Here is a 24,638-nt window from a genome sequence, read left to right on the forward strand (position 1 = left end):
TCATGGACCACTTGATAAGACCATTTGGTTAGGAATCCTTGGAACCAGGTCCATACTCTTCCTGATAGTCCCATTTCGTCTAGGCACCTAAGCATTGTTTTGTGGTCCACGAGATCGAAGGCACTGTAGGATCAGGGCGCTGGAACCTTGATTGAAAAGGTCGTATAGGTGTTTAAGGAGAGAGCCTAGGACTGTCTCAGTACTGAATCCTTTTCTGAAACCTGATTGGTGGTCATTTAGGAGAGAGAACTTATCTAAGTGATTTACTAATTCCAAGTTGACCAGCCCTTCCAGCATTTTGGCTACTAGCACTATTATTTATTAGTTATTTATTATGCAGATATTTGTTAGTTTGTTATTAGTTCAGTATTAGACATATGTTAGTTTAGAATAGATAGGTATAGATTAGTTTAGTTTAGGTTAGGTTAGGGCCCTGCTGAAAGAGTCTACCTTGACATGGTTGCAGGCTTACAGATCTTTTGGTCAAAAAGTGCGGCGACAGAGAAAAGTATGTGTGTATTCGGCCCATGGAAGAAGGAGGGTTCAGGGGGGGGGAAGGGATGCGTGGGGGGCCCAATAGGATTGCTCAGTAAGGGGCCCAGAAATTTCTGATGGCGGCCCTGGGCATTCCTCCCACTGTCAGGGGGGTGTTGTGGGGGATTGCTTGGTGGCAGGAGGGAGTAGGCATCTCTCCCGCTGCTGAAGGGGAGTGGCAGGGGGTTGCTTGGTGGCGGGAGGGAATAAGCATCTCTCCCGCTGCTGGGGGAGGGGGTTGGGGGCTTGGCTTAATGGCAGCAGTGGGAGGGGGTGGGCATCGCTCCCACTGATGGGGGGTATCAGGGGGGATGCTTAACAATAGCAATGGGAGGGAGTTTGTTAGGGAAGAGGGGCAATTGAAGACTGGTTGGAAGGGAAAATATGGGTTGTACAGATGGGCCAGAGTGGACTGGAAGACATGAAATGAGTGTGGTGTAGATGGTCTGGGAGTAGGATGGTAAACTATGGTGATGAATTGGGGTTGGGTGGGAAGAAAACCTGTGGGTCTTGCAGTTCTATACCTAGCATTTATTTTACTCAAAGTCCTCCCTGTGTGACAGGTCCACCCAGTCTTCCCATTAGTTATACCCATTAAAAATACATGATTAAATTAACTTGTCTCTTCTTTGATAGTTCTGTGTCATAGACTGTAAAGTTCACCTGGTATTGTCCTAGGTTCCAAATGCGGAAGTTGCCGTCCAAGCTCACTCCAACCTATCCAACCATCATGTTTGCAGGATATTTACCATAAAGGCTGGCTAGTAACATCCTCATGTTCCATCAAGTTAGTGGAGTTCCCATTGATGCCTTTCCCAGCCCAATCCTACATCAAATCATCACATATGGGACACAGAATGTGCAAGCCTTAGCTCATTCATTTACATTCTTTGTTTTCTAATTAGAGAGCCTCTATGTTTATCCCACGCTTTTTTAAATTCCATCACTGTTTTCCTCCCCACCACTTCCCTTGGGAGGGCATTCCAGGTATCTAACATCCTCTCCGTTACTTTTCTTCATCATTAGATTATGATAAGGTGGCACAGGCATGGAATGTGGAAATGCAGATCACATTACAAGGTTCTTATATACATAAATTTTTAAAATTGTTATATAAATTATTACCTGATATTTCATATTTTGAAATGGGGTATAAATTTATTTGTTCTATATATTTAGCACCTTGGCGTGCTTATCGTGCAACACTTGTCTCTGTATGTTCTTGTCCCGTGTGGTTATTTTAAAGCCTCTTTATCTCATATGTTTTGGATTTGTCCTTGGGTATGCCAATTTTGGTATGTAGTTTTTTTCTAGAGTTAGTAGTATGTGGAACATCAAATGGCATTGTAATTGTTATAGTTTATTTGGGCTATTTGATATACAACATCCTATTCCAAGTTGCAATTGTTAGTATTTATATTGAAATTTAATAAACATGATTTAAATTTTTTTTTAAACCAACGTTTGTATCATATCTCCCCTGTCCCTCCTCTCCTCCAGAGTATACATATTTAGGTCTTCCAGTCTCTTCTTGCAAATGTTTCTTCCCTCCATTAACTTTAAAGTCCTTAGCCTGCAGCCCCCACCCACTAAGATTTTGATAGTTAAACTCAACAGTCATGACCATCCCAAAATTCTAGAAAAATGCCAGTTCAGTTCATTAAGTTTCTGTGGTTGTCAGGAATATGATTTTTAATTTACTTTGACTTTAGCTGCTTTTGCTGCCCCCAAGAAGCTGCTGCTCTAAGCAATCACCTAGTCTTGTCTAATGGGTGGGCTGGCCCTGGTGATGGGTTATTTTTCCAGATCCATGCATATCAATGGCCCTCAAATGTGCACATCCATGCATCCCAGAAAGTAAGGTTTCTATTATACTTCAGTTTACTAGAATGTTCTCAGGCAATAACCATTAAGCTGGGTAATTATTTTGTATGTTACAGGTAATTTTGTTGTATCTGCCATGCATAAATCTCTCTTTATAAAGCTGAACCATTACAGATTTTTTTTTTTTTTAAATGACAGTCTGGAAACCACTGGAATACTAAGCATTTATTTCAGAAAAGCTCAAGCCAGAACAGATATAGCAGTGCATACAATCAGTGACCCATAACTTAATTGATCAATCCATAGTCCTAATGCAATTGAGTAAAGCTTTAGAAATCATACCATGAGCCTTCATTTGCAAATTTTCCAGAGTCCCTTTTCCCTATTTAGGTCAGCTATTCCAGAAATAGTCCTAAAATCGAGACCCACAAACTAGGTTGCCCTCTGAAATGTGGTATGCATGCATTCTGACTTGGGACTCTTTCCCCTCCATGAGGGCTAGATACTTACACTGGCCAGAGTGAGATATGGAAACCAGGCTTAGAAGTGAAAGCCTTTTCTCCCACAGGCAGCATTCAACTCTATTAATCATCCATTGGCTGGACCTAACTGGAACATACATAGCAGCAATTGCAAGAAACCCAACTCTTGACCTTCAGTTAATTTCATACATGCAGTTATCCTCTACAAATTTCAGGAGAGGGACCTCCAAGAGGGGCTCTTGAGGCCTATAACAGGAAATATCTTCTGCCAGACAATTCAAAGAGACCTTGGTGGCTTGCAACCAGCTTACAAAGTCTTTTAAACCACAGTGGCAAACAAAACGTGTGTCCTTCAGGTCCAGCAATGAAAGGGATGGGAGCATATCCAGGCCTGATGGAGTGAGTGTGACAAGATTATTGTCATTCAACCGCAGAAATTTTAAAGATCTTAGGTCTTCGAACATGTTTTCAGGGAGTGAGACAATTACATTTCCTGAAAGGTCCAGATTACGGAGGGCCTGCAGTCCTTGGAAAAGACCCTCTGGTAAGAAGGAGAGGTAAGTTTTAGACAAGTTTAAGGAAATAAGTCTATTAAGTCCATGGAAAATATTCCAGCAGGTTCCAGATTGCCACACAACCTCCAGAGAGTTGTAGGAGAGATCCAGCACATGCAGGCGATTGTTCTGAAGAACAGTAGTCTGTGAGCTGATAGAACATCTTGAAATCCAGTTGTGAGATAAGAACAAGAACTCAAGAGTTGGGATTTTCATTAAGTTCCAAAATTCTCCCAAGTTCTCCAGGCGGTTGTAAGCCAAATCGATAAGTGTTGCACTGCTGGCAAACGTCTGGATGCCAATGGTGTTCTTAATACGGTTTTCCCCTAGAAGTACCTGCTTAAGGTTTGGAAGTTGCATTGGTGGGATCTGCAAGAGAGAGTTGTCTCGCAAATCCAGGGTTTGCATGGAGTTCAAACCGCTCAGTGCATCATATTGAACAGCCCCAATGTGGTTTGACTGCAGGCTCAAGTAACGAATGGGAGATGATCTCAGGCTCTCAAAGCTGTCACTGTAGATCTCTCCAAGCAAGTTATTTGATAGGTTCAGCATGACAAGATTCTGAAGGCCAGCAAAAGCATATTGGTTAACCTTATTTATCTTATTGAAGGCTAGATTGAGTATATTCAATTGAGGGAACACAGAGAACACATGGGCATTCAACTCAAAAAGTGAACCATGGGAGATGTCCAAGGAGAGGATATTGCTTTCATTTAATCCAGAGAACGTAGTTGCATCGATATCTTGTAAATTTTTGAATCCAAAAGAGCGTCCAATGCCTCCTGGGTATTGCATTGTCAGATGCCGTATTTGGGTTCCCAATACAGTCATAAAGAAACGTTCAGCACTCTCTACATTCCAAGGATTGGAGGAGATGTCCAGGGTTTCTATAGTGATATTGTAGAAGGGGTTGGAGCAGGTAGATTCACTTTGCCATGGTTCCCTGTAAGACAGTCTGTTGGAGGAAAGATCCAGAAGAGACAAATTATGCCCCTGGAGGTGCTTTAAATCTTCTCCACACACCCATTCAATCTTGTTGAGTTTCAAATGCAGGGAGTTCAGCATTTTCAAGTTCTGGAAAGTTGGGTCAGGCCTTAGCCTCTTGATTTGGTTTGCACTGAGGTCGAGCTTCTTCAAGGACACCAGGTGGCGGAAATAACCCCTTTCCAGGATAGTGTCATTAATACCGTTGGCATCCAGCAAGAGTACTTCTAGTTTTCTCAGGCCAGAAAATGAATCAAGGTGTAGGGATATCTTTTTATTTCCACCAAGGTCTAAGAATGTTAGGTTGTGGAGATTCATGAAGGCATTTTCACCAACATTGAGGAAGCCTGATCCCTGCAGGCCCAGTGTCAGAGTTCTGATATTCTCCAACCTGGGGAAGGACAACTCCATGATGTCAGAGATGAGGTTGAAGGACAAGAAAAGGACCTCAGTGGATGGGTCTATCTCAGGCACTGATAAATGTCCTTGGGCCTGGCAGTTAGATACTACAGTAGACTTCACAAAGGTAGGGTGACAGTTTTGTGTTGCTGTGTTGGCAACACCCAAGAGGAGGAGCAGGCTCCACTGCAGCATTGTGCCTGAAAAATAAAAGAGGGAAAAAGTTGTGTTACCTATATGTACAATATTCTTTAGTCTGAAACTTGTCATAGAAATTATTAGCACTCAATCGGATTGCAGATACCATCTCTAATGTCATATTCGTGGTGGACCCTCTTTTTAAACACACACACACAAACATACACACACACTATCTCAGTAAGAGACTGCACTTTCAAGAGAATATGCCTTCAATAAAGGCAATGTTCACAGATTATTGGGGGAGGGGAATCGGTGATGTTGACAGGTAACATTACACCTTCTTGGATCAATTGCTAATTCCTTACATTCTACAGCAGGGGTGTCCAACCTGCGGCCCAAGGGCCACATGCAGCCCCGTGAAGTATTTTGTGCGGCCCCAATCGAGGACGATGTAGTGTTTGCCTCTGCTGCCCCAGGTGTTTACCATCTTGCCGGCTCCCTCCTCTGTCTTGCTGCAGCGTTTGCGCATTTGTGCGGCCCCAGAAACATTTTTTTCAGCCGATGCAGCCCAGGGAAGCCAAAAGGTTGGACACCCCTGTTATACAGTATCATGAATTTACTCGACACGGTATATTCTCAGTAACTGCACCTACTCTTTGCAATGCACTCCCAACTTCCCTTCCGACTGGAAAAATTCCTGGATAAATTCATAATGACACTCAATACCTTTTGTTTACCTTTTATTTTAAACTCTTCCTTTACCCAAAGGGTGTGATTATCCCCTGTATTGTTTTGAGCAGTAGGCTAGAGCTCCTTCCGTGAAGATAGCCTGTGTATATTTTCTTTCCCATCCCCTCTTCTCCCACTGCTCTTTCCTCTCAATTATTGTACTTCCATCCACATTCCCAACCTTTATTTCCCTCATTGCTTCTCTTCTTTGATTTTCTTCTTTCTCTCCCATTTGATTTGTTATATTGTACACCGCTCAAATGCCTTTGATGGGCAATATATCAAGAATCAAATAAACTTGAAACTTGTATAGATCACTGATGCAATCATGTTCTGAGTTGTGTCACCCCACCTCAAAGGGGATATAGCCAGGGCCGGTGTTAGAGGAGGGCAAACAGGGCAAATGCCCTGGGCCCCACAGCTGTGGGCTGGCATGCCTTGCCCCTTCTTTCTGCGCCAGTCCAATGTTGCACTCACCTTCCCCTTCCTGCTGACACACTGACCACAGCAACAATTCTGAAGTGCTGTCTGCAGCCTCCTCCATGCTTTCCTTCTGCTGCAGTGTGGCCCTAATGACGCAACTTTCTGTTTCCTCGGGCGAACTGCGGCAGAAGAAAAGCATGGAGGAGTCTGTAGGCAGCGCTTCAGAATCGCTGCTGTGGTCAGTTGTCAGCGGGATGGTAGGGTTGTCCAGAAAAACCTAAAGTTGGAAAAACTGTAAATTGAAGTTTTTCTCATAAATTTGATTGTGATCCCTCAAAGTCACTGATTACATAAAGCTCTGTTTTTCTTAACATTTGCTATTATTTTTGCATAATGGAGCAAATTTCTCATATTATAGTTATAACTTTTATGTTTTCACTCTCAGCAATGATACATTGATAAAAAGACATTTTATGACAAGTCTGTTTTATTGGAAAAAAAAAAATCAGTACAGAAATAATGCTAGAGCCTCCAATATGCTTATCATAACAAGTGGGGTCGGATTATTTAGAACACCATTAATATAGGCCCTCTTTTATGAAGCCGTGTTAGACTTTTTTAATAGCTGGCTGCGGTGGTATTGGCTCCGACGCTCATAGTAATTCTATGAGCGCTGGAGCTAATACTGCCGCAGCTGGTGATAAGAAAAAAACACAACACAGCTTCATAAAAGGAGGCCACAGTGTTACAACCATAACAGAATAGGAAAACATTCTTCTGTCATCAATTATAAAAAGCAGAAAACACAGGACGTGAAAGCAGAAGAAAAACAACGAAGGTGACTGATTGGTGCTCAGTCTCATTTATTGAATAAAAAGACTCGACATGATCGTGTTTCGGCCCCAATGGGTCTGCCTCAGGAGTCTGAATGTATAGCAAGACAATGTGCATGAGGATACTCAATCTTCAATCCTTAATTCTGTATTCCAATATGCGTACACTAGATGGTTAAGATAAAAATATAGTAGAGAGGAGCGGCAAACAAAAAGGAAAGTGCTCCGCAATTACTGCCTGCGATGTGCGCTGCTCACTGTGTATAATGTTCAGTGGTTTAGCAGACAGCCAATGGGGGTTGGGGGGAGGGGAGAGGTAGCATGGGCAGTGGCCCAAAATGGTTGAGCACCAAATTTTCTCCCTACCTTCCCCCATGCCCCAATGCAAAATATAAAGACCTGAGCTGATGGAGAATCCCAAAGCCTTGTCAGCTGAAGACCTCTTCCTCCAGTCCATTAGCCAGAACTCTCCAAACTTTGCAGCCAGTTCCAAACTTGGGAACACTGCTGCTAGCCTTAGAGCTTGGAGATTTCTGGCTACCAGACCAGAGGTGGGCGTCAACTGGCAGAGCTTCGGGATTCCAACCAGCAAGGGAGGTGGGCCCAGGACTCCTGTGTGTGCAGTGCAAAAATTGCATATCTATTTTTATTTTTCTTGTCGAGTTTAACTTTTTGAGTTTCCCAGTTCTGTATTTGGTAAAGGTCTGTCGGTGTTTTGTGTGCGAAGAAGTCATTTAAAGTTGTTTTTTATGTGTGGTAGTAACAGCAGGAGGAGAGATTAGAGGGATGGGGCAGGGTAGAGAAGGGATCAGAGAACCCTCTCCTTAATTTATGCCCTGGGCCCCAGCATGTCTAAATCTGGATCTGGATACAGTACAACTAGTGCCACACACTCAAGAACGTAAAGCTCACAAAAATATACAACAAACTTTTCTACTGGGCAAAAAAAAGATGATTAAACCCGTGTGCAAACAAGGTTGCATATACATAGTATGGTTGGAGGTGTATGATAAACATGTCCTTTGTAACTTTACCCTCTGTCTGTGTACAGGAGAATGTGATGCCTTTAGTTCCGCAGTTCATTAGACGGATCTCAGCATACTGCAGCCATGTTGGTGAAGCAGGAAGGCGTTTGGTTTAGATTAAATGATTTAAAGGAATGCATTTTTGTTATATTCAACAACGTCTGTGGTGAAGCAATTTTGTCAGTGCTGTTCTAATATCAACATTTTCTTCATAGGAATTGATCGAAGCTGAGACAACTTGGATAGCGAAACGCTGGCCATCGTCGGTGTTTTTTGATCTTTCAAGTCCAGATAAGTAAATCTTCTTGCTTTTGTACAGGTGATTGTTTGCTTTAGTTTTTCTGAAGTCTTTGCATTGCACAAGGCTAAAAGATACACCCCACTAAAGGAGGTTTTGTTAATGCCAAGGAAGTTCCCCTACCCTGTATGTAATCCAATACCTGATCTCTGGGGGGGGTGGAGTTCTGAGGCTTTGTCCTCCCCTTGTTTTGGAGGCTGCTATGGCCAGGTTCAGTGCTATAGAGTAAGGGCCTGATTCACTAACCTGCCCGATCGTGACTGATCCGTGTCCGATCCGTGGCAGACCAACCAATTCACGATGGGACAATATTCAAATGGGGGCGATCAGAGGAACGTCCCCCCACCGATCACACGGATTGCTACTGAGTGATCCCGACGCATGCGCAAACCATCTTCTTTGCCTGTAGATGGTCTGCGCATGCGTTTGCTGTCCGTACTTTTTTATTTTTTTGACTTTATTTTTACTTGTGGGTTTAAAGTGGCTTAAAACATGGGCTCGCGCTGCAGGGAAAGGAGGCAGAGCAGGAGAGTCGGGGCTGAGCAGGAAGGCAAAAAGGCAGGAGAATCGGGGCTGAAAGCAGGATTTTTGCACAAGGGACTGGTCCTCATAGTCGCTTGTTTTTGGATCGGCCAGCCCAGTCGGTGTGCCTGAATTTTGTTAGTGAATCGCGACCCTTCCTACTTTGCATGCCGTTTCCCCTCATTTGCATGCAAGGATCGGAATCGGATCAGCACAGAGGTTAGTGAATCGGGTCGGAGGAAAATCGGGTCGCAAAGGTGTCGCATAGAGAATGACACGGGGAGTGATCCCCGCAGGCAGCTGCGGCATGGCTGCGGTTTGGCTGCGGGTTATGGAGACTCCAAAGCCAAATCGCCGCAGACATGGGGACAAAAGTTTTCACCGCCCGCAAAAACGGTGAAAAGATTTGTCCCCGCAGGCCAATGTACCCCCTTCTAGGAACCGCTATTTACCTGTGTTTCACCGTGCTCCTCATTTGTCAGATCAACCCTTCCTGCCAATAGAACCCGCCCCCCCCCGACGATCGCCGGCAGGAAGGTGCTCAGCCCTTCATGCCGACAGAACCAGCCCTCCCCAACGATCGCGGCAGGAGGGTACCCATCCCCTCCTGCCTACCCCAACAGCCCCCCCGACGATCGCAGCAGGAGGATATCCAACCCCTCCTGCCAGCTCCCCAACAGCCCCCCTATGATCACTGGTAGGAGGGTGCCCAACCCCTCCTGCCGACCCCCCCAACGGCCCCCTATATCGCCAATAGGAGGGTGCCCAACCCCTCCTGCCGGACCCTCCCCCAACAAACCCCGCCATCCCGAAACACCACCCTTAGTCTTACTTTCCAAGTTGGACCGGACAGCTCCTCGCTCGTCTGGCCAGCAGGCCTGCCTCCGTCCAAATGAGGCGGGCCCGCCCCTCCCCTCCCCTGCCTAACCCACAGGATCCTAGGGCCTGATTGGCCCAAGCACCTAAGGCCCCTCCTATAGCGGATTGGCTTTAGGTGCCTAGACCAATCAGGCCCTAGGATCCTGTGGGTTGGGCAGGGTAGGGGCGGGCCCGCCTCATTTGGACGGAGGCAAGCCTGCTGGCCATACGTGTGAGGAGCCGTCCGGTCCAACTTGGAAAGTAAGACTAAGGGGGTTCCGGGGTGGGAGGGTTCGTTGGGGGGGGGGTCCAGCAGGAGGGGTTGGGTACCCTTCTGCTGCGATTGTCGGGAGGGCTGTTGGGGGAGGTCTACAGGAGGGGTTGGGTGCCCTCCTGCCGTGATCGCTGGGGGGAGGGGAGACTTGCAGCCGTAGCCGCGGTCACTATGCTAATCACGGCAGGGAGATCTTTGCCGCGATTAGGTACAGCGGCCGCGTCTACTTACCATGTAGGCTAACATTGTATGCATTTAAAGTACATGTCGTGTTTGTTTTTGCATTGCTAGCCCCAGGGGTGGTGGAAGATTAGTGATTGAAAAATTGTATGAAAAATAACTATTTTAAATTTAGTGATCAAAATGTGTCAGTTTTGAGAATTTATATTAATTAATTTTTTCTCTGCGTGTTTTGTTTTTGTATAGTTATTAACTAATATTTAACTAAGTTTTAAAGTTTTAAAGTTTTAAAGAATGTTTCCTTTATACGTAAATAAAGAAAAGTATATAAAATCGTACCCGTTTGAGGCTTTTATGTATGCAGCGGTGATGGTGACGGGGCGGTGAATGGGGTTGCAGTGGCGGTGACGGGGCGGTGAATGGGGTGGCAGTGGCGGTGACGGGGCGGTGAAGGGAATGGCGGTGACGGGGCGGTGCAGAGGATGGTGAGACGGGGACGGGGCGGTGACGGGGACCAATTTTTTCACCGTGTCATTCTCTAGTGTCGCATACCAATCGATATACGATCGGATTGCTTAGTGAATCTAGCCCTATGTATTTATTGTATATTAGTTTATGTTTATCGCACGGTAGACTTCAAAAGGTAGTGGTTAACGGTACCCCCTCCAAAACGTCAGACGTGACCAGTGGAGTACCACAGGGCTCAGTCTTGGGCCCGATTCTATTCAACTTATTCATAGGTGATATGACCCAAGGGCTTAGAGGAAAAGTATCTTTGTTTGCCGACGACGCCAAACTATGTAACATAGTAGGCAAAAGCATTTTGCCTGACAGTATGACGCAGGACCTACTACTACTGGAACAGTGGTCATCGACTTGGCAGCTATGCTTTAATGCTAAAAAGTGTAAAATAATGCACCTGGGTAAGAGAAATCCATGCAGAACTTACACACTAAATGGTGAGACCTTGGCTAGGACCACGGCGGAACGTGATTTAGGGATGATCATTAGTGATGACATGAAGGCTGCCAATCAAGTGGAGAAGGCTTCCTCCAAGGCAAGGCAAATGATGGGTTGTATCCGTAGGGGTTTTGTCAGCAGGAGACCTGAAGTGATAATGCCATGGTGAGACCTCATTTGGAATATTGTGTTCAATTCTGGAGACCACACTACCGGAAAGATGTGCGGCGAATTGAGTCGGTTCAGCGAATGGCCACCAGGATGGTCTCGGGGCTCAGGGATTTCACATATGAAGAAAGGCTAAATAAATTGCAGCTGTACTCACTAGAGGAACGAAGAGAGAGGGGGGACATGATTGAGACGTTCAAATATGTTACGGGCCGTATCGAGGTGGAAGATGATATCTTCTGTGCTATAGGTCCTTCGACCACCAGAGGGCATCCGCTGAAAATCAGGGGAGGGAAATTTCGTGGTGATTCCAGGAAATACTTCTTCACAGAAAGGGTGGTCGATCATTGGAACAGGCTACCTCTGCAGGTGATTGAGGCCAGCAGCGTGTCAGATTTTAAGAGAAAATGGGATATTCAGTGGGATCTCTAAGGGAGTAAAGACAGGGGGGTGGGTCATTAGAGTGGGCAGACTTGATGGGCTATAGCCCTTTTCTGCCGTCATATTCTATGTTTCTATCTCCAGCCACACTGTGTATATGCAACCTTGTTTGCACACGGGTTTAATCTTTTTTTTTTTTTTTTTGCCTAGTAGAAAAGTTTGTTGTATGTTTATACAGGTCAACCAGAACAGGTTCAGAGACGGTGTCAGAAATGATAAAGGGGATAAAACAGTTTCCTTCTGAAGAAAGCGTAAACAGATTAGGGATTTTCAAAGTGGAGAAAAAGCAGCTGAGAGGGGATATGATACAAGTTAATAAAATCATGAGTTGGGTGGAACTGTTAATTAGGGAACCTGTCAAACAACCCAAAAAGCAAAAGGATTTTCAGTGAAACTAATGACCAGCAGATGGAAAATAAACAATTGTAGAAAGTTTTGGGGTTTTTTTTTCTTTTCACACAGCACATAATTAAGCCTTGAAATTGTTTGCTGAGAGATGGTCATGAATTTGGATTTAAAAAAAAAAGATTGGCCAAGTACCTGGAGTAAAGCTTCGTAAAAAATAGTAGCCAGGTAGGGAGAGTCATTATTTATCCCAGGAAAGGATCCATGTAAAACAGATCTATGTTTTGTGATCTGAGGTGAGCTAGCCACTTTCAGAGATAGGCTGTGGGTTCATTTAATAGATCTCAGTCTGACTCAGCCTGGGTATATCTTATGTTCTTGGAGTAACAGCATCCATAAACAACAGACATTTGCCTTCTGATGTAAATACTGTTCAGCATGAGCTGTTGTTCCACATTAACTAGAATCAGAGAAGAAACCTCGCTATGAGAAAATAAATGAAAAAGAGTAGGGCTGAGTAAAGGACTTCTAACGAGAGCCAGAAGATCTCTTTATATAAATCCTACAAGATCTCTTTATATAAATCCTTGGGAACAAGCATGAAAACCTTTTTCCCTGGTTATTCTCTTGTTGGAAGTCCTTTGCTCAGCCCTACTCTTTTTCACTGTTGCAGGTGGAAGCACTTAATCGAATTCTCCTGAATGCCCAACACTCAGCCTCTTTGGTAAAAACCCCAGTGGCTTCTAATTTTGCATACATCACACAAATTGATATACATGCCTTTCACCCCCTTTATGGCACTGAAGTCACCATGCATCTTACAAAACACTAGTAAAATGTATGGTACAATAGCAATCAGTATACAGTATGTAGTATATCTGAGACCATATTCTACACTGCCTCCGTATTCGCGAATTCTTTATCTACGGATTTGTTTTTTCACAGTTTTAAACCTAAAAATACTTTTTCTTTTTTTGGGCTATTATAAGCCCTGAAAGTCCCCCCCCTTAAGCCTTACCTGGTGGTCTAGCGGGTTTTCGGGGCAGGAGCAATCTTCCCAAGCTTTTGCCCCGTGCAGATCGCTCACAAGAAATGGCTCGAGAGACTATGGGAGCTCAAGGCAGCCATTTCCTGTGAGCGATCTGCACGGGGCAGGAGCGTGGGAAGATCGCTCCTGCCCCATAAACCCGCTAGACCACTAGGTAAGGCTTAAGGGGGGGGGTGCTTTGAGGGCTTAAAATAACAGAGGGAAGCCGACAGAACCGGCCCGAATATTATTCACGGTTTTTAAATATTCGCGGCCAGGTTGTGCCCCTAACCCCCGTGAATACGGAGGGGGAAGTGTACGCCCAATTCCTTATACAGCGGAACCTTGGTTTACAAGCATAATTCGTTCCAGAAGCATGCTCGTAAACCAAATTGCTCGTATATCAAAGCAAGTTTCCCCATAGGAAGTAAGGGAAACTGCTTTGATTGGTTCCACCTCCTCCCCCCCCCTCCACGAGGCTACCGGCGCTGCTCCATTCTCCCCCCCCTTGAGGAATCCGACGCTGTTCCAAACCCCTCCCCGCGATCCAGCTTCCCCCCCCCCCGCTCGCGTTGCCCCCCCTCCACCGCGATCCTACTTTCCCCCCTCCCGAGCAGTCAATGACACCCTTTACCCAACTTGGCACCAGTGCCGGTGCCCGAAGATCCTCCCTCTTCTGGCGTGGCTGGGTGATGCGTTGGAGATCCTCCTTCTTCTGAGCTGGGCTGGGCTGAACTGGCTTTGAGCATTTGCGCATGTTCAAAGCCTTCTGGTCTCGCTCTCTCCGAGTTTGAGAGCGAGACCAGAAGGCTTTGAGCATGTGCAAATGCTCAAAGCCAGTCCAGCCCAGCCCAGACCAGAAGAAGGAGGATCTCCAACGCACCGCCCATCCCAGGCTGCGCCAGAAGAGGGAGGATCTTCGGGCACCGGCACTGGTGCCAAGTCGGGTAAAGGGTGTCATTGACTGCTCGGGGGGGGGGGAAGTAGGATCACGGTGGAGGGGGCAATGCAGTGGGGGGGGGATGCCGAATCACTGGGGGAGGGGGCGCTCGTACAGCAAGGCAAGCTCGGTTTACGAGGCACCAAGTTTGCAAATGTTTTGCTCGTCTTGCAAAACACTTGCAAACTGGTGCACTCGTAAACCGAGGTACCATTGTACTCAGGATTTGCACTATAAGCTAGAGAATGACATGGGGACACATTTTTCCCCGTCCCCACAGAAACTCAGTTTCCCAGTCCCATCCCCCGTGAGTTTTGTCACTGTCTCTGTCCCATTCCTGTAAGCTCTGCCTTAACAAGCCTTGAACATTTATGATTTTAAAGTGTTTGAGGCTTGTACAAATGAGGACGGAGCTTGCAGGAATGGGGCAGGGACAGGATTACTGCAACTCCCTATACAATGGAATTACTCAAAAAGAATTACGTCGTCTGCAGCTCATTCAAAATACGGCAATCAAACTTATCTATAAGGTTGGGAAATATGATCATGCTACTCCTCTTCTGCGAGAAGCTCAGTGGCTGCCCATCACCCACTGCATCACCTATAAAACTTTAATGCTGGTCTTTAAAATCAAACTTTCACATCTCCCATCTTTTCTTGATAAACTCATCATTCCCTTTTGCCCTTCCTGGATCCTTAGATTGGCTGATCAGAATTTTCTTCCATCAAAGAATTCTACTACACTAGAAAAACTAACTTTTCCGTTGTAGCTCCAAACTTATGGAACGCCATGCCATCTCAACTCCGCCTTGAAAATTCACGACAAATTTAAGACCAAACTAAAAACGTTCTTATTCCAAGACCCATACCATAGCGTCTAAATAGTTCCTTTTCAACAGCCCGCAAAATAAACACGAACCGCTTTTAAGAAGCGATCCCCATTCCTGGTGTTCTATACTCTTCCCTTTAATTAATTTGTTTTTAATGATGTAATTATTAACTTTCCCCTCAAGCTCATGTTCGTATTTGTAATTTGTCTCTTTATATTTCTTTTTTTTTTATAATTCTTTATTGATTTTTAAACAAGAACAGTGTTATATAAATAAAAGAACAGTATATTATTACATTCAGTCATAACACTAATATCTATATAGATAACAGAACTATCCTTCAATAATTACATTATTTTGCATATAGTAATAACATAAGAACCAAGTAAATAATATAAAATGAAACCAAGTTACCTAAAATATCATTATCAATAATTCCTCCCACCCACCCAACCCCCCCACCCTCCCTAGATGGGAAATATTTATATTTCAAAATTTTTATTCACATTTCCCCCCTATACAAAAATTTATTTTAACCTTTCATTTTTAGCATTGTAAACCGACCAGGTGCATGTCGATGGTCGGTATATTAAAATTAATTAAACTTGAAACTTGAAAAGAATTCTCGGTGACAGGACAGGAAAATTAGTTCCTGGACGGACGGGGAAAAACTTGTCCCCGTGTCATTCTCTACTATAAGCTTTTCTGGAAAGCAAGTACTAGATCCAAGGGAAATGTCTTGTAAATTACTGCCTACACTGCTAATGGTCTTGCTGTCATATTGAATACTCACAGCTCAGCTGAAGCCTAGGTCCTTGATTTGCTCTGTGTGCAGAAGAGACGAAGGGGAAGGTAGTCCGTATTGATTCTATGATCATTCTTGCAGCTGCTTCTGCAAGAGTATTTAACCTCAGCTGGCAGTTGATGGAGGCAATGTCTCAGGAAATGCAGTTCTGCTGGCTTGGGCTGTTTGCTTGAGAAATATACAGAAAGGGAAGTTTCAGGGAAAACCCTGCTTAGGAACATCTTTCGTAACCACTTCCTACCAGGCTAATGCAAATCACACATAATCTTATGTGACTCTTCAGAAATGTCAACAGTGAACATGTCCTGTCAACAGTCTCTCTGAAATTCCTGGGTCTATGAAAAGCATACCACAGAGCTGAAGAACACACAATGCCAATGATCCTCATCCTTTCCACAAAAATCCCTCCCCTTTAAAATTACACAGCAGTGAAGAGAATTCTTTCCGTCTCTAACATTATAAAGGAGCACACAGCATCAATAATCCTTCTCCTCCCCCCTAATACTATATAGCAATTATGAGGAGCACACATCATCGATGATCCTCATCCTCCCCCCTTCATACTATATAGCAATTAAGAGGAACACGCAGCATTTATGATCCTTGTCCTCCCCCTCATACTATATCGCAGCGATGGCGAACCTATGGCACGCGTGCCAGCTGTGGCACGTGAAGGCCTTGCAGCTGGCACGCGGGAAGGTCCACAATAGAGAGCTGCACGGGTCGCGGGGATCCCGTGGGAACGCCTCCGAGGGTCGCGGGGTTCCTGCGGGGCTGGATGTACTAAGTCGCGCGGCTTTTCTCCCTACCTGCTCTGTTTGCAGCACAGAGCCGAACGGAAGTCTTCCCAACATCAGCGATGACGTCGGTAAACAAAGCCCTCCCTCCCTCCGACGTCTGCGCTGACGTTGGGAAGACTTCCGTTCGGCTCTGTGCTGCAGGCAGGGTAGGTAAGGAGGAGTAGCCTCGCGGCTCGAGTGACTACCAAGGGAGGGGGGCGGTCCGCCCCGCCCCGCCCCGTGTGCAGCACAGCCGTCCATTTCCCCTTACTTTTGTGGAGCTAACCCGACCGACCGACAACAGCCCTGGTCCGACAAAACTCCCTGCCCTTAATCGCAAATCTAAATTACCTTCTTACAGCAGCTGTAAGAAGGAAATTTAGATTTGCGGTTAAGGGCAGGGAGGTTTGTCAGACCAGGTCTGTTGTCGGTCTGTCGGTCGCGGAAGCGCCACAAAAGTAAGGGGATCTGGCCGGCTGTGCTGCACCCGGGGCGGGAGAGAAGGAGGGGGGAGAAGGACGCTGAAAGCACTGGGGAAGACAAAGGGGTGAAGAAGGATGCTGAAAGGCCATGGGGAAGACAGGGTGGGGGGAAGGACACTGAAAGCATTTGTGGAAGACAGAAGGGGGAGAAGGACGCTGACAGGACATGGGGAAGACGGGGGAGGGGAGAAGGATGCTGAAAGCACATGGGGAAGACAAAGGGGTGGAGAAGGAAGCTGAAAGGACATGGGGAAGACAAAGGGGTGGAGAAGGACGCTGAAAGGACATGGGGAAGACAAAGGGGTGGAGAAGGACGCTGAAAGGACATGGGGAAGACAAAGGGGTGGAGAAGGACGCTGAAAGGACATGGGGAAGATGGGGGGTGGGGTGGAGAAGGACGCTGAAAGGCCATGGGGAAGACAGGGGGGGGGTGGAGAAGGATGCTGAAAGGCCATGGGGAAGACAGAGAGGGGAGAAGGACGCTGACAGGACATGGGGAAGATGGGGGGGGAGAAGGACGCTGAAAGGAAATGGGGAAGAGAGAGTGAAGAGAAGACGCTGGCAGGGAAGAAGACAGAGATGCCAGACTATGGGGGGAGCGGAGGGAAGAAGATGGGTGCCAGACCAATTTGGAAGGGGGGAGAAAGGGAGAGGCACAGTAACAGAGCAAATGGAAGACGCAGAAATTTTAGAAGTTGCAGTTTTTTGTAAGTGGATGAGTCATGACGATGGTAAAGCGAAGTCTCAAACGAATGTATTTCTGTTTCAAGTTGGGATAAGGTGGATTTGCGTTTTTTGAGTTGAAAAGCAGAGTAACTGATTACTTCGCCTCTAAGCCAGGCTTTGTAGGATTCCCAGACAAGAGAAAAATTAGGTACAGATGTGATATTAATGTCAAAAAACGATTGGGATTCCGCTTTGATGTGTCTGCACCCTCTTCCTCTCGTCATTGGAGACTCAACAACTTTCTCCTTCATGATGAAGATTTCATTTCATAGAAACATAGAAACATAGAAAGATGACGGCAGAAAAGGGCCATAGCCCATCAAGTCTGCCCACTCCACTGACCCACCCCAATAGTCTAGATGCTAGTGACTCCACTTACGTGGGATCCCTACGTAAGTCGAGTCACTAGCATCTAGACTATTGGGGTGGGTCAGTGGAGTGGGCAGACTTGATGGGCTATGGCCCTTTTCTGCCGTCATCTTTCTATGTTTCTATGTTTCTATGAAATGAAATCTTCATCATGAAGGAGAAAGTTGTTGAGTCTCCAATGACGAGAGGAAGAGGGTGCAGACCAGTGAAGTGTACAGGAAACAGCTGCATGATCCGAAATTGTAATGTCATGGATCCGTGATGAAGAAACAAGATTGAGAATGTCCTTAGAGCCCAAGATGTAATCAATCCTGGAGTGGGATTGGTGAGGAGCAGAGTAGAAGGTATAATCTTTAGTTGAAGGATGGAAGAGTCTCCAGATGTCAGACCAACCATATAGGTCCATTAACTTAAGAACTGCAGAGCGAACGATCAGCTTAGCCGGGCGGCAGGTGGAGGATCTGTCGATGAATGGATCAATGGGAAAATTGAAGTCCCCCGCGAAGATGGTATGTGATGTCAAGGAGGACGCGCTCACAGTTTGGAAGGACTGGAAGAAGGAGGGATCATCTGCATTGGGTGCGTAGATATTGAAGATGTTCAAGGGCTGACCAGCAATAGAACCTTCCAAGAGGGACCATCGACCGTTGGGGTCAAATTGGTGAGAAGAGAGCTGGAAGTTGAAGGATCTCTTTATGAGAGTGATAACACCGTTTTTCTTACCCTGAGCAGGCGCAGTGAAGCTATGTTGTACCCAGCCCCCAGATAATTTTTGTGCTTCTTCCAAGGAGAGGTGGGTTTCTTGAAGGAGACAGATGTCCGCATCCAGATGTTTGAAATAATGTAGAATCTTTTTCCTTTTCATGGGATTGTTTATACCTTTGACATTAAGGGAGACGAGGTGAATTTTAACCATAAGAAATGGTATCCAGGTGTAACTGAGGGCTATTAGTTGAAGTTGCGGAGGTGGAAAATAAGAGTGACCACTTGGGGGGAACAAAAAAAAAGAGGAGAGGGAAATCAAAATAGCAGAGTCATGCTTAAAGTGAACAAGATTAACATAACAAACGAAGCTCTTGAGATGGGGTCGCATGTTAACAAGAGGAGCTCAGCAAATGGCTCCGAAGCCCGCCTCATGGTAGCTACAATGAATAAGTGAATTTAGCCCCTCAAAGAGGCAAATCAGGTCATGGCTCCCACTTGGTCATCTAGGTATTTTTGTAGATCTGCTGGAGTATCAAAGTTTTTAGTGACATTATGGTAAGTCACCCTCATCCGGGCTGGATAAAAAAGCCCATATTGTGCTCCAATATTTTTGAGCTGAGTGCGCATTGATAGGAAAGCCTTTCTTTTTTGCGCTGTGGCTTTGGAGACATCTGGAACAAACATGATCTTTTTGCCGTCCACTTTTAAATCTGAGATAGACTTTGCTGATTGAAGAATTTGAATAGCCTGTGGATAGCGTAGTAATTTTAAGACGATGGGTCTCGGTGGCTTGGATGGCGAGGGAGGGCCCGAAGGGACCCTGTGCGCCCGCTCTATCTCCAGTGGAGGGGAGAATTGGATATTTAAAACTTTGGGGATGAAGGAGTGTAGAAACACCAGCATGTTTGTCCCCTCTGAAGATTCCGGGAGACCAATAAGGCGGACATTGCTCCGGCGCATGCGGTTAGACATATCTTCCATTTCAGCTTGTAGTAAGGTGATTTTATGGAGCTCACGTTGTACTGCCAGATACTGAGAGTCATGCGTTGCTAGGCGCTCCTCCACGAGGTCTATACGAGCGTTGTGCTGTTTCAACTGCATCAGGATGTTACACATTTCCTGCTTAATGTCAGCGGTGGCAGTTAGGTTTTCCTGCATAAGATCTTTTAAAACATGTAGGTCATTTGAAATAGAGACGCCGCTCTCAGCGGCGCTGGTAGCAGCGGCGGTGGCCTTAGCGGGAGATGGCGGCTCGTGCTTGGAGCGCTTAGACGCTGAATGTGAGGAAACGGAGCTCGCGACTGTGGCAGAATCCGATTTGCTGGATTTGGTGGACATTGTCGGAGGTGAAGGGAGTGAGTAATTACCCGATCGCTTGCTCTGTAGGGCTAGAATGGCGCTGATCAGGCAGGGCTATAACGGAGCGAGGGAGCTAAGCAGCCATCTTGTCCGTAGGCACATGACGCCCCCATAGCTTTAATGTTTTCACACTCAGCAATGACACATTGATAAAAAGACATTTATGCAAACATCTAGCAGTATTTTATTAAATGAACCTTTAATATCTGCACTTTATTGTGGTAAATAACAGAAATTGAACATACTTTGCTAATAGCCAAACACGTGGAGGGGCATAATCGAAAGAAACGTCTAAGTCCGTTTTTGCCTAAGTCGCCCAAAGTCAGAAACAGCTTAGAAAACATTTTTGAAAAATATGCCCAAAATTAAAAAAAAAAAATAATTGTCTAACTATATGTCCAGCTGTCTGATCATCCAAGCTGCTAAATCGTCCATCTTTATACAACATTTTTGTCCAAGTCAAAAATGCCTAGAATAAGCTCTGTTGGATGTGGGAGGGGTCAGCAAAGTGATGGACTGGACACCCAGACATGGCACCTGAATACTGGGGGTACCTTACAGGGCACTGCTATGAACTTCACAAAAAGGGTGCCCCATAAACATCTCACAGCTCCCTTATAGGTCATGGTGAGCCCCCCCAAAATGTACTATACCCACCTGTCTTCAACCTCAATAGCTGCAGGAGCCACTTATATGGCAGTACAAAATGGTTTTGGGTTTTTTTGAGGAGTGCACGTTTCGCCATGAATGCAGTAATTACAGTGGCTTATGGGCCTGGGTCCTCCTCTCCATGGGTCCCTAACCCACTCCCAAGATGACTTAAGCCGCCTCTGTGCAGCTTTACTAGGCTTTCCTATGGCAGGTTGTCAGGTGCTGATGTTCTGGAGGCAGATATTTAAAATTGTGATTACAATTTTTATTGGGGTGGGGGGGGTTCAGTGGTCACTGGGGTAGTGTGTGGGGGTCGGTACTATTTGTTTTCAGTGCTTATCTGGTCACTTTATATAGGTTTTTGTGACTTAGACCATGTTTTAAATGGCCTAAGTCACAACGTCCAAGTTCCGTCTAAGCCAGTGGTCTCAAACTCAAATCCTTTGTAAGGCCACATTTTGGATTTGTAGGTACTTGGAGGGCCGCAGAAAAAATAGTTAATGTCTTATTAAAGAAATGACAACTTTGCATGAGGTAAAACTCTTTATAGTTTAAAAATCTTTCCTTTTGGCTAAGTCTTTATAATAATATTGTAATTTATAGCTAAAGAGACATATGATCAAGAAACTGTTTTATTTTACTTTTGTGATTATGATAAACATACCGAGGGCCTCAAAATAGTACCTGGCGGGCCGCATGTGGCCCCCGGGCCGTGAGTTTGAGACCACTGGTCTAGGCTGTATTGTACAACTTTTGGTTATACATTCAGTACGACTAAGTCTAGCATGGCCCACGTCCTGCCCTCAACATTCCTCCTGAAAAGCCCCGTTTAGCTCTGGTCATTCAGCGGCACTGGGAAGGCCTAGGTCATTTGTAAACACGTCCAAAATCCGTTTCAATTATCGGCACTTGGACTAGAGAGCTGCACGGGAACAGGGACGAAGGGAATCCCACGGGACCCGCGGGCATCCCGCGGGTTCCCCCTTCGGGTCACGGGGATCCCATGGGGACGCCCCCTAGGGTCGCGGGAATCCCCCTCCGAGGGTCGCGGGGTTCCTGCGGGGCTGGATGTACTAAGTCGCGGGGCTTTTCTCCCTACCTGCTCTGCTTGCAGCACAGAGCCGAATGGAAGTCTTCCCGACGTCAGTGCTGTTTAAGCCCTCCCTCCCTCCGACGTCAGCGCTGATGTCGGGAAGACTTCCATTCGGCTCTGTGCTGCAGGCAGGGTAGGTAAGGAGGAGTAGCCTCGCGGCTCGAGTGGCTATCAAGGGAGGGGGGCAGTCCGCCCCGCCCCGGGTGCAGCACAGCTGTCCAGGTCCCCTTACTTTTATGGCGCTTCCCCGACCGACCGACAACAGCCCTGGTCCGACAAACCTCCCTGCCCTTAACCGCGAATCTAAATTACCTTCTTACATCAGCTGTAAGAAGGAAATTTAGATTCGCGGTTAAGGACAGGGAGGTTTGTCAGACCGGGGCTGTTGTCGGTCGGTCGGGGAAGCGCCACAAAAGTAAGGGGACCTGGACGGCTGTGCTGCACCCGGGGCGAGAGAGAAGGAGGGGGAGAAGGACGCTGAAAGCACAAGGGGAAGACAAAGGGGTGGAGAAGGACGCTGAAAGGACATGGGGAAGACGGGGTGGGGGTGGAGAAGGACGCTGAAAGGCCATGGGGAAGACGGGGGGGTGGAGAAGGACGCTGAAAGGCCATGGGGAAGACAGAGAGGGAGAAGGACGCTGAAAGGACATGGGGAAGACAGAGGGGGGAGAAGGACACTGAAAGGACATAGGGAAGACAGAGGGGGGAGAAGGACACTGAAAGGACATGGGGAAGACAGAGGGGGGAGGACACTGAAAGGACATGGGGAAGACAGAGGGGGGAGAAGGACACTGAAAGGACATGGGGAAGACAGAGGGGGGAGAAGGACACAAAGGACATGGAGAAGACAAAGAGGGGAGAAGGACACTGACAGGACATGGGGAAGATGGGGGGGAGAAGGACGCTGAAAGGAAATGGGGAAGAGAGAGTGGGGAGAAGACGCTGGCAGGGAAGAAGACAGAGATGCCAGACTATGGGGGGAGCGGAGGGAAGAAGATGGGTGTCAGACCAATTTGGAAGGGGGGAGAAAGGGAGAGGCACAGTAACAGAGCAAATGGAAGACGCAGAAGGAAGAGAGACAGTGGATGGAAGGAACTGAATGAGAGCATGAGGAAAGCAGAAACCAGGCAACAAAGGTAGGAAAAGAATTCTATTTCTTTTTTTCTTCAGGATAAAGTAGTATATTAGTTGTGTTGATAAAAATTTATAAACAAAAGAGGCTCTGGTAGAAACCCGTTTACAAAGTATGTATTCTTCCCAATTAATATTTCCAAATTAATAAAGTCTTTTTGCTTATTTGTAAATGGGTTTCTACCAGAGCCTTTAATTCAGTAGCATAATTAAATGAAATAACTATTTCTGAAGTTTATAGGGACGGGCGGGGACGGAGGGGATTCCTCACGGGGATGGGTGGGGAAGGGTGGGACTTTGGCGGGGACGGGTGGGGACGGGTAGGATTTCTGTCCCCGCGCAACTCTCTAACTTGGACGTCTTTCGTTTATGACTGTCCAAGTGCTGACTTAGGCCGGTTTTTGGATGTTTTTCACTTTCGATTATGAGCTCCATACTCTTTAGTGTAGTCATCTACCAATGGCATTCCAAACACTCAAGACTGCAATGCTGTTCAACTCCTTGCAAAAAGGCCTCATGCCTTTGAGTGACCCCAGGATGGGCTTTTAAAAATATTTTCTGATCAAGGACAATCAAATTCATGGGAAAAACTTCAGTTTGAACAATTTTTCCTACTTTAGTTTTTTTCTGGACAACCCTAGCATAAAAGGCCTTAATTCACCCCACGTTTTAATGTAGTTGTTGCAAAATCTTGGTGAAGTTCTTTTGGGTAAGCTTCCTATTGAACAAACTCCCACTTGCAGGCCTGAGCAAGTATAGATTCTTTGATTTTAAAATCCAAATAAAAAGAAATTTTATATTTTGGTTTATTAGGTACACCCCGTCCCAAAGCCCAATGTGCCCTTACTTGCTTAATGTTGCTTTCTGAGATGTAGTCCAGTTCCTCTTTAAACAACATGGCTGTGATTTGCTACACCACTACCTCACAGTTGATAAATTCTGGTAGCTCTAACACACTGTGAATGTGGATGTTGCAGCATCTGCTGCAATTTTCAAGATCCTCTATTTTATCCAATATAAATGTTTCCTTTTTGGGCAAGTTTCTTAAAATGTGTCTCCGTATTAGTTATGATTTCAGCAAGATCTTCCACACACCTCTCTAATTCTCCAGCCTATGGCCCTGTTCTGAGATTTCCCCCTGTATGTTCGCCGCCAAAGAAGGCAGCTCTGATCACCTTGAGATCCATGTGGATTTCCTATAAAATAGTGCCGAAGGCTGCCAACGAGCCTGGTGCTTCATCGAAGCTCTTCAGGAACGCTGCAAAAACCGCTTCCGACCCACTATTCAGTGTCAATTGATCAGTTGAAGCTGACTCCATTGCTGATGCCAGCACCATCTTGTCGGCCATGTGGCAATCCTGCAGCCCAGGCAAATTTCACCAAATCAAGAGTGTCTGGAACCACACTAAACATAATATTTTGTGCAGTTACAACGATAAGTTGAGAGCAATACTCACCAGTCCCTTCCTGTAAAGGAGAGAGGAGATATCTCACCGCTTAATTATCCTGGGCTCAGAGCCTTGCATTTAAAGGTCCATCTTGGTTAGAGACCAGCAGATTACTACAAGTTTAATGTGTCAATTGGATGCTCATCTCTCTGAAGGTAAAACAAAAAGAAAGCACTATGAAATCAATGTTTTTGATGTAAAAATTTTATAGTGCATAAAACTCAATAAAGGTCATACGATTGTCCCAAAACAAGCAATGTAAATGATGTAGAGTCAATAATACACAAGTCAGTATATGACACAGACCCAACACGATCAA

General features: G+C 45.9%; 1 protein-coding gene across 1 annotated transcript; it reads right to left on the bottom strand.

The window, feature by feature from the left end:
• Positions 1 to 1,933: 1,933 nt before the first annotated feature.
• LOC117364506 (toll-like receptor 5) lies at positions 1,934 to 24,638 on the bottom strand. Its single transcript, XM_033953745.1, has 3 exons — positions 24,329 to 24,638; positions 15,565 to 15,744; positions 1,934 to 4,977 (listed from the first exon to the last, which is right to left on the bottom strand). Exons 2-3 carry the CDS (start codon positions 15,647 to 15,649, stop codon positions 3,014 to 3,016), a joined length of 2,049 nt encoding a protein of 682 aa, XP_033809636.1. The 5' UTR covers positions 15,650 to 15,744; positions 24,329 to 24,638; the 3' UTR covers positions 1,934 to 3,013.

This window comes from Geotrypetes seraphini, chromosome 8, assembly GCF_902459505.1.
Source record: "Geotrypetes seraphini chromosome 8, aGeoSer1.1, whole genome shotgun sequence".
Classification (NCBI taxonomy): Eukaryota; Metazoa; Chordata; class Amphibia; order Gymnophiona; family Dermophiidae; genus Geotrypetes; species Geotrypetes seraphini.